This window comes from Lipotes vexillifer, unplaced genomic scaffold (assembly GCF_000442215.2).
Source record: "Lipotes vexillifer unplaced genomic scaffold, Lipotes_vexillifer_v1.1 scaffold149, whole genome shotgun sequence".
NCBI classification, from domain to species: Eukaryota; Metazoa; Chordata; class Mammalia; order Artiodactyla; family Lipotidae; genus Lipotes; species Lipotes vexillifer.
Genome location: NW_006779962.1, coordinates 1,701,801 through 1,711,951, shown reverse-complemented (window position 1 = coordinate 1,711,951; position 10,151 = coordinate 1,701,801). Strand labels below are relative to the sequence as shown.

The window sequence follows — 10,151 nt, the reverse complement described above, 5'->3', positions numbered from 1 at the left end:
CCCCCCGCACACAAAGCACCAGGACGCAGCGGCTCTTGTCACTCCAGCGGGGGGCCTGAGTCTCCTTCTCAGGAGCCGCCCCAGGGAACCCCGGTGCGCCTGTGGCTGCCAGAAGGGGCTCTGTGCCCACCCCACCTGATGCGCGCCCCCCTCCGGCAGGTTACGCCCCCAGCGACATGCCCGTCAAGGCCAAGCGCAGCACCTACAACTACAGCCTCCCCATCACCGTCAAAAAAACGAGTAAGGGGCTCAGGCTCCCTCTGCGGATCAGGCGCTGGGGAAGATGGGCATCCGGACGGCGGGATGGGAAGGGGCTTCCCGAGGAGGTCACTCCAGGGCACTGCTGGCCCGCGCACCCCGGGGAGGGAGGGCGGGAGAAACACACCCCCCCGTATTCCAAAGCCCTGCCGTGGTCCCCTCGCAGCCAGCCAGCTCGTCACCATGCAAGACCTGAAGCAGGGCCTGGGTCCCTCGGCGTCGGCCAGTGCACGCAAGTTGGCCTCCAACAAGTACAAGCTCAAGGTGGGTGTTCCCTGAGCTGCCTGCCTGGGTGAGGGCGTGGGGAGTGGGGAGCAGGGAGCGGCGGCCCCTCCCTTGGGCAGGCCCAGGACCCCTCACACGGCCCCCAGCCCCGCCTGTGACGGCAGGAGGGGCTCCGACTGAGGCCTCTCTGCCCTCCCAGTGCCCTTACGTGACTCCCACCTCCCGGGACAGCCTCTGAGCGTGAGTGCTGGGGACCACCTGGGCACGTCTTAGGGAGGGGCTCAGACGCCAGCAGCCCCGCGTGGCAGCTGCGGGGCTGGTGAGCCTCAGGCGCTGTGGGCCTGAAGCCAGAGCGGACCGTCTGCACCCTGGCCGCGGGCTGGCCGCGGGCTGGATGCGGGCCGCCCTCACAGGCTCAGGCTCTCGTTGGCACAGGTGCGCAGCAGGGGCGGCGACCCCCGGGGCCCTTCCCATGCCTGGTCGACGTGAGCTGCTCCAGGCCCTGGGAGAGGCCGGCAGGGTTGCCCCCTCCCTGGAGTCACCTGTAGAGGGGGTGGGGCAGCTGTCTCCCAGCAGCGTCAGGTCTCCGCTCCTCAGGGAGGGCCCGGACCCTCGCCAGAGCAGCCGTCCTCCTCCAGGACTCTTGTCTTAGGCCTTTATCCCCACCTCTGGAGCTGGCCTGCAGGGCCACCTAAGATGACCGAGCAGTGGAAGAGAGACGTGCATAGGGCCCTGCAGGGAGGCGCCGAGGCAGAGCCCAGCCCCGGCCCCTGGCGGCTCACGGTTTTAGGGCCCAAGGGAGGGCCTGGTTGCTTCGACCACCCCTCGACGCCTGGGGAGTCACGGCTCGTTTTCTGGACACCGGCTCCCCGGCCTGTGGCCCGTCTGCCTCGCCTGAATCCAGGGAGAAGAGCCAGGCCTGCCAGGTCCTGGGAGCAGGATAGGCAGCCGCCCTGGGAGAGGCCCCGTGGGATCCACGGCATGGGGCTCTCCTGCGCCGCCCGTCCTCGGGGACGCTCCCTCCGACCTTGCCGGCTCTGCCCTCCTTTCCCAGGACTCGGTCTACATCTTCCGGGAGGGGGCCTTGCCACCGTACCGACAGATGTTCTACCAGTTTTGCGACTTGAACGTGGACGAGTACGTACGTGCGGGGCCCCGAGACGCCGAGGTGGGGACCGTGGGACTCGGAGTCAGTACAGAGAAACCAGCCGGGGACCGAAGTGTTTCCTGTGACTCTTCCACTTCACGTCAGCCTTAATCTCTCAGCGAGAAGGCCGGCCGCCTGGGATCCTCTGCCCAGGCTAGCAGGGCCCTCGGGAGTGGCTTCCCGGGTGCGCCTCGGGCCGTCCCTCTGAGCAGCCAGCTGTGCTGCACGCAGAGCACAGCCCTGCGCCGGGGTCTTTGCTTTCCTCCTCCTTTGCCCGCATGGGGGTTCCTGACACGGTCCCCAGGCCCTGGAGTTGATCAGAATCCCAGAAACCTTTAAGCCAGTTGTTCCTAGTGATGTTTAAAAACCTGGAGGAGGGGGCTCCCCTGGCGGCGCAGTGGCTGAGGGTCCGCCTGCCAGTGCAGGGGACACGGGTTCGTGCCCCGGTTTGGGAAGATCCCACACGCCGCGGAGCGGCTGGGCCCGTGAGCCACGGCCGCTGAGCCTGCGCGTCCGGAGCCTGTGCTCCGCAACGGGAGGGGCCACACAGTGAGAGGCCCGCGTCCCGCAAAAACCGATGCAGGGTACGCGGGTTCGTGCCCCGGTCCGGAAGGATTCCACGTGCCGCGGAGCGGCTGGGCCCGTGAGCCATGGCGCGGCCGGAGCCTGTGCTCCGCGGCGGGAGAGGCCACAGTAGTGAGAGGCCCGCGTACCAAAAAAAAAAAAAAAAAAACCTGGAGGAGGGGTGCTGGGGTGGGAGGAGGCGGGAGCGTGTTATACCCAGCCTGGAACCTGGTGAACGCTCAGGCTCTCACCAGGCAAGTGGGCCGCGGCACACGCGCGCCTTGTGTGCAGTGTGGGGATCGGGGCCCCAGCTAGGGCTATACCGCTTTCGTGGACGCCCTTCATGACTGTGCTCATCCCTCGGGATGGCGCTCTGAGTGCTGCCTTTCTGAGCACAACCCCAGCTCTGCCAAAGCCACTTACTGGCACCTGTGAGCAGAGACCCCTCCCTGGAACTCTGTCTCCCAATGCCCAGGCTACAGAAGATCATTCACCGCAATGACGGGGCTGAAAGTCTCTGCACAGAGCGGGACGGCTGGTGCCTCCCCAAGACCAGTGACGACCTGAGGGACATGATGTCCCTCATGATCCGGCACACCATCCGCTCCAAGAGGCCTGGTGAGAGTGCTCGGGGTGAAGGGAAGCCCTGGGTGCTCTGGGCCCCCCTCTGGGGCCCAAGCAAGTGTCCCTAGTGGACCTGCTCCCCAAGAAATTGCACCGAGGTGGGAGCCTCTTGCCCTGACGGTGGTGGGAGGGGGGCCTTCGGAGCCAGGGCTCAGCCCTGGGGGTTGAAGGCAGGAGACGGGCCCAGAGGGATGGGGCTGGAACAGGGCTAGTGCTGCCAGGGGGGGCCGCCGCTTTATGCCCTGACGTCACCCTACATCCTCTGGCCACATGTGGGCACGTTGCTCCTGTCTCCCCTGGGAGGGCAGGGAGGGCAGGGATGGCGGGGCCTGGGCTCCTGTCGCCCGGCACTGCCTGGCCCTCCCCAGGATGAGCATCCCCGCACGGGGTGTGAGCAAGGGGAGTGAGCCCTTGCTGCACTGCAGGTCTGATGGGGCTGGGGGAGAGCAAGCGAAAGGGCCCCTCTCGGGGGTTCCTCCCAGGCTCGGAGAGGGGGCATCCCAGACCCACCAGCCCCTGTGGAGCTGGTGGGAGTAGGGGTTCTCAGCCTCCTTTAGGACACAGCCCCCGTCTGAGAGTCCAGTTGAGAAAAGCACTGACACAGAGCCTCGCACACTCCTGGGGAGTCCACGGGACCCATGAGCTGCCCGAGGCTCCTCCGGGGAAGAGGTTTTCAAGGCCCTTGGCCTCAGTGTTCCCTGAAGTGCTTTTTAAACTGGAGTGCCAGGTCCCCCAGCCATCCTGCTTCACAAAGCAGCTTCTCTAGAGCTTGAGCCCAGACACCCGTATTTGTAGACAGGCCCCCAGGAGCCGAGGGCCTCTGGCTGAGACCAGCGGCAGCTGGTGTGGGTGCGCCCAGGAGCCAACGACGGGACACACACGGCCTGTCTTTTGGCCCAGCTCTCTTCTCCAGCCCAGCCAAAGCTGACGGCGGGAAAGAACAGCTGACCTGCGGATCTGGGGACGAGGACGCAGAGGATGCGGAGGACGAGGACGACGAGGACGACGAGGACGACTTCAAGCCGTCGGACGGGAGCGAGAACGAGATGGAGACGGAAATTCTGGACTACGTGTGATGCAGCCCTGGGCTCCAGGCTGGGCCCCCCGACCAGGCCTGACGAGGGACCCAGGACAAGCCGGGGCCCCCTGCTGCTGCCCGCAGCAGCCAGAATGTCCCCAGGCGGCCCCGCTGAGGAAAGCAGCCGGGTACGGCCGACCCTGGGTGCCCGGGGCCATCCCGAAGGTGGTGCCCCGGCTTTGCACAGCCGCGAGCCAGCCCAGTGTCCCTCGGGCTGAGCCAGCTCCCAGCGCCTCCCTCTGGCCGAGACCAGCAAGCGCTGGAGGTGCAGATGGTGCAGCGGGGGAGGGCCGGCCCTGGCTGCTGCTGAGGCAAAAGGACGGGGCAAGGAGCCTGGTCTGTGGTCACAGGTGGCGAAGACTGCCATCATGTCTGGACCCCATCCATTTGGGGTAACCTGGCAAAGGGCAGGCCCAGCTGGAATTGTCCGTATTAAACACATTCTCCCAAGGAGCCTTGGTGTCTCAGTGGGGATGTCAGAGCCAGAGAGGGGTTTCCTCTTGCCTCTGGGCTTGGGCTCCCCGCTGGACATCGTTTGTCCCTTCAGTCGTTCATTCAGTGACCTCGTGGTGGGTGATGTCGGGATGGTTGAGAACAGGCCTGATGCCCCTCACCAGGTGGGCCGGGTGAGAGCAGCCAGAGGTAACTGCAGACCTGGGGGCCCTACAGCCTCATGTTCATCCCTTCCTGTTCCCAATGGTTGTGTTCTTGACCAGGGGCCCTACAGCCTCACGTTCATCCCTTCCTGTTGCCAATGGATGTGTTCTTGAGAGGCTCATGGGAGACAGACCCTGTCTCAGGGCTGCCTGGGGTGAAACCAGAGGTTTCCAGGGGTTGCAGGGTCCCTGGGTGGGGCTGAACCTGCCCTCCCCGGGGAGTACCCCCACACACACTGCCTGAGCCAGAGATGAGCCCCGTCACCCACTTCCTCAGCCGGCAGGCTGGGCCACAGAGTGTGACCACAAGTTCCAAAGTCAAACAAAAGCCCCCTCCCATGACAGGTCAGAAACCCCAGTGGCTCACAGTTGGCCTGAAGTGGTCAGTTCTGGGAACCGGCCTTGTAGAGCTGAGCGCCCCGACATGCCTCTCGCTCCTGCTGGGGGTGAGGTGCAGCTGCCTGGGCCTTCCCCCTTCCCTCACCTCTGTACCGCTTTCACTCAGGCCGAGGTCTCTGCTGGTGGATCTTAGCTGTGGCTGGTCCCACTTCTGAGCCATGCTGCTAACCTAAAGCTCAGAGGGAGGAGGTCTGGGCTCTGGGCCCCCGCTCCCGGAAGCCGCCTTGGTCCCTGTGCAGAGCTGAGAGAGGCATGCCGGAGGGCAGGGACACTCCCTCTGCAGCTAAGCCCCGCCTTACCCAGAACCTGCCTTCTGTGTGCCGAATTGGACGGTCTTCCCAGGTTCTTGAAAAGTATTCAGGGGTTCCCTACTTAGAAACCGAAGTACCTACACACACCCCCTTTTAAAAAGCATTTTATTATGGAAAATAGCAAATATACACAGAAGTTCTGAGTATTGTATAATAAGCCCCTATTTATCCATCACATGGCTTTACCAGTACCATCCCATGCTTCAGTGTGTGTCTAACACATCAGGACTTTTTGTTTTCAAAACAGTGATGCTGTCATCACACTTAACAAATTAACAGCAATTCAGCTTCGAATGCGCCCATCCAGTTGGGAGGCACCGATGTCTGCTGGGTCCCTTTAGTGACATGAACATTGACTGACCAGCAGATTCGGGTGCTGTCACCCTCATCCGCTGGCCTCATTTATGGCTCCACAGCAATGACCAGTGATGACCAGGGGGACGCTTTTAGCTTTGTGATGATCTGTTTCAATCAGTTGCAGTCATGCTTTTTGCTGACCTACTTGTCTCATGTCTGGCCTGAGAACAGCCCTGGGCTGGGTCCTGTGTCCTTTGACGCACCCTCTGGGCTTCCGTGCCTTCTTGCTTCCAGCCACCGTGATGGCCCAGGCTCCTCCACTGCATTTCCTGTCTTAGATCCAGCCTAGCCGTTGCTCCAGGGTGCCACCTTCCTTGGTGTGGAAATGGTGTTTAGACAACACCCCAATCTGGGCAACAGTGGGTGCTTGTTGCTCCTGGGTTTTCTGTACCTCTAGGGCTTTGGATTACACAGAGCTAGAAAATGGACACTTTTTACCCCCCCAAAAATAATAATAATGTTATGAGTTCATATAGATATCTCCCAATGAAAATGTAAGATTATAAGGTTTTACTTCTCTGCGCAGCATGTGGGATCTTAGCTCCCCGACCAAGGATTGAACCCACACCCCCTGCACTGGAAGTGCAGAGTCTTAACCACTGGACCGCCAGGAAGGTCCCTCTCTGATCTTACTCATTTCTTTTTCCACCTATGCTGAAAATCTTACACCACTAGCATAATTACTTTTTCTCCTATAACATACATATATTTTCAAAATAGAAAATATTATAATAGATCATATAAATTATCAAGTATACAAATTTAAATAACAAGTGATAAATTATATAAAGTAATCTTTGATAAAATAATATGACCATCAAAGATCATTTAAGATTGTGTTGCACTTGCTTTCTCCTTAGGATAAATGCTGCTATGAACATACAGTCACGCCTCCAAGTCACTTGAAGTAACTTTTCTCTGTGGCTAGAACATCTACTGATATAGTTAGGTTCCCTACAACTTAAAATGGACGTTTCTCTGCCTGAAAACAAATTTTACATGTTCCTTTTGAGCACCTTGTAAACAGTAGACCCTGATAATTATTGTGCTATGAACCTCTCAGACATCGTTCCCTGAGCAAAGGTATCAGTGGGGAAGTTAAGAGAGGTAAAGACACATGTCCAGATCCCACAGCTATCGAGTGGCAGTGTCAGGGTTGGACCTGTGTCTGTCTGATTTACAACGTCTGCAAATGTTAACACAGGTGCATTTGCCCTTACAGAATGTGCTCCAGCCCAGAAAAACATTTTTAAAAAGTATTTGTGCCATTAAATCAATTTCGTTAGTTTTCTACTTTGTCAGTTACACCAATTCAGAACTTTGGGTACTTCCAACCTACACTCTTTGGAAGGTCATAGATGCTCCAAGCATACAGTGATAACCATGGGGTCTTTCTGAAGGAAAATATGCTTACCCACAAATATGTGCATCAAGTTTCAGGGGCATCCAGGCTCTCATGGCCTGTCCTCAAACTTCCTAACAGGTCCATGGACCAGGATTCAAAACTCCCAGTTCAGACATTTGGATTAAATTTTCTCCACCAAATTACCATAATGCGGCGGATATGTAACAACCACACTGCTCCAAGTTTTGTCTGATTTTCCCAGTGTTCTTTTGTGAGAACCAAGGAGTCAGAAGATTGCCTGAGAGAGGAAAAAGCTACAGCTGAGGCCGTGCACAGCAAATCCCACACAATCCACAGCAGGGGGACCGAGGTGGCCCAGGCACGCAGGCCAGCCCCTCTTCCAGGTTAGAGTCCCAGGGCTCTTGGGAGATCTGTCAAAGAAAAACCAGACTACACTCCAATAAAAATTATTATACACACACACACACACACACACAGCTGGACAGTTGTTAAAGCAGTAAGAAGACTTTTCTTTTTTGGCCGCGCCGCATGGCTTATGGGATCTTAGTTCCCCAACCAGGGATGGAACCCAGGCCCCCCGCAGTGGAAGCGTGGAGTCTTAACTACTGGACCACCAGGTAGTTCCCCAAAACAGATGAGACTTCCATATAGAGCTGAGCTCAAGTCCAAATACAGCCTGGGCAAGTGGGGTTTCCTAGCCAAACAAGGGTGAGAGAGAGTCTGTGGATGTAAACTTACTAAGAGGAAACACCAGGGCTTCCCTGGTGGCGCAGTGGTTGAGAGTCCGCCTGCCGATGCAGGGGACGTGGGTTCGTGCCCCGGTCCAGGAGGATCCCACATGCCGCGGAGCGGCTGGGCCTGTGAGCCATGGCCCCTGAGCCTGCGCTGCGCGTCCGGAGCCTGTGCTCCGCAACGGGAGAGGCCACAACAGTGAGAGGCCCGCGTACCGCAAAAAAAAAAAAAAAAAAAAAAAAAAAAGAGGAAACACCAGGGGAGAGGGGGCTTCCGGAGACACTGACCTAACAGGATTCTTGCTGAAGACAGACCAGGGCAGTCACCGATCATCGGTGCGGGGGACAGCAGAGGATGGGGACCCCAATCAGAGATAAAGGTGGGGCAGATATGGAGGGTGGGGCATTCCGGTTAAAGCAATTTAGCGAGATTCTTGCTAAAACTGGACGATGCAGAGTTGAAGAAGTCTGGGAACCTGAGTAGAGTTTGGTCAAGGAGAGGCTCTTTGTCAGACCTCAGACAGTGGCCAAAGCTTTCTTGGCTGAGATGAATGCCCCTGAAGTTGGTCTCTAACACAGGGTCAACCAATGAACACATTGGACAGACCCAGCCAGGAAGCCGGGGCGGATTTTTTTTTACTGGACAGACAGTGTTAGGCTCTCCCAGGCACTTCTGGGCATGCTCCTCCTGTGTCTATCGATCACCTACTCTGTGCAGGACCATGTGAGGCCCTCACTATTAAATGAAGAGGCAGCCACCCCCTATTAGTGAGCTGCAGGCCCCCTTCCCTCTCCTGCCCCCTTCTTTTCCTCCTCGGCTACTATAAATAACACTGCACTGAACATCCTGGAATGTTCCCCTCCCCCCTATTTAGAATTACCTCCTTTAGAGCAGATTCTTAGAACTGCAGGAGCTGGGCAAAGATGTGAGTCAACAAGTACATTTCCTTGTCACTGGCAGCACCTCTCAACACCTTTGCACCCCAGCCCCACACTCGCCCCAAGAGCCCAGCCTGCACGGCCTCTTCCCAGTGTCCTGACTCCCTCCCACCTGCAGCCGCCCACCCCTCCCCACCTTTCTCCAGCCTCTCTCCATTCACTCTGCGTCACAAAAAATCTGGGCACAGGAAATGGTAGGCGGACAGGCAGACAGACAGATGGACAGCTGTGTATCTGTAGGTTCCCTGTGGCCAGAAAGCCTGGCCCTTCCTTTTCCCCGGGAAGCCCTCAAGGCTGGGCTGGATCTCTTGTCCTTTTCCCCGGGAAGCCCTCAAGGCTGGGCTGGATCTCTTGTCCTGCCCTCCCAGGACTGTGCTGCTGACAGCGAGAAGCCCCCATACTCGGAGGGCGGGACCACCTCATGATGCTCAGGTCCCCACCCCACCTCGAACCGCACAGCCAGCCGCTGCCCAGTGGCCCGTGGCCCTCTCTGTCGCAGAAATCACGCGCCCAGTCGCCTATCAGCGCCCACTGCTGAGCTGCAGGCATGGCATGGGGACAAAGCATGCCCATTTCCCCAGGAGAGAAAGCAAGCCCTTGTCGAGGCGCCAGAATGCAGCGCACTTAGCACTCAGCCAAGCCCCAGCCCTCCCCACGCCCCCTGCACCTGTGCCATCTGCCTCTGTTCCCAGGTAGGCAGTAACCTGCACAGGTGCACTGTGGGGACCAGGTCACGGGGCAGCAGCCGACCCTGGGAAAGATGGACTGTCCCCACGTGTGTGTGTGTGTGTGTGTGTGTGTGTGTGTGTGTGTGTGTGTATGTGTGTTTGCGTATATATGCGTGTTTGCATGTGACCTTGGCCCAGCCCGACCCTGGCTGGAAACAGCAGGTGTCTCCTGACCCCAGGTACACCACCTGGAGTTCGGCCAGCCTGGAGGAAAGGGTAACGGTGGAAGGCGGAGGAAAGGGTCCCTCCTCAGGCAGCTCTGGGCTGGCTCCAGGCCCATAAATACCGCAGGCCCAGAGGGAGGGCCACAGAGAGGCAGCCACACACCATGGGGTGCTGGGAGCCGGTGGTCTTGGGCCTTGCCTGCTGCCTGGCTGTAGCGAGTGCGGCGAAGGTAAGCGAGAGCCCAGCAGAGGGGTCGGGCCAGGGGAGGGGTCCCTCTCTCCTCCGCTGAGCCAGACCTGGAAACTGGGGACAGGGCCCAGCCGAGGGAAGACAGGTAGAGTCACTGGCAGAAAGAGCCAGGCTGAGAAAGAGAACCCGACAACAGACGTATCAGCCTTTCCCGGCACTTAACTCTGCATTTTGTGTTTTGCCCTTCGCAGGATGACTCAGGCTGCCAGATAAAATACTGGGTGCCCAATTCAACTTGAATTTCACATAAACCACGAGTCATTTTTGGTGTATGTACTACCCAATATTTAGGACATACACTAAAAAAAAAAAAAAAAAAAAAATAATTTTTTTTCAAAAATAAAATTGAAACGG

General features: G+C 58.3%; 2 protein-coding genes across 3 annotated transcripts in view; both read left to right on the top strand.

The window, feature by feature from the left end:
• The window catches only part of GTF3C5 (general transcription factor IIIC subunit 5), a 15,056-nt gene extending 11,162 nt beyond the window's left edge, over positions 1-3,894 (top strand). Inside the window, exons 7-12 of one of the 2 annotated variants that reach the window (XM_007453099.1) lie at positions 160-240; positions 425-526; positions 665-681; positions 1,538-1,620; positions 2,670-2,812; positions 3,719-3,894. In XM_007453099.1, coding sequence (XP_007453161.1) covers positions 160-240; positions 425-526; positions 665-681; positions 1,538-1,620; positions 2,670-2,812; positions 3,719-3,894 — 602 coding nt within the window. The remainder of the gene's footprint in view (positions 1-159; positions 241-424; positions 527-664; positions 682-1,537; positions 1,621-2,669; positions 2,813-3,718) is intronic. The other variant, XM_007453098.1, reaches the window with a different exon arrangement.
• A 5,806-nt stretch (positions 3,895-9,700) lies between these two features.
• The window catches only part of CEL (carboxyl ester lipase), an 8,628-nt gene continuing 8,177 nt past the window's right edge, over positions 9,701-10,151 (top strand). The window contains exon 1 of the mRNA XM_007453097.1: positions 9,701-9,777. Within this exon, the coding sequence (XP_007453159.1) occupies positions 9,712-9,777 (66 nt within the window). The 5' untranslated portion in view covers positions 9,701-9,711. The remainder of the gene's footprint in view (positions 9,778-10,151) is intronic.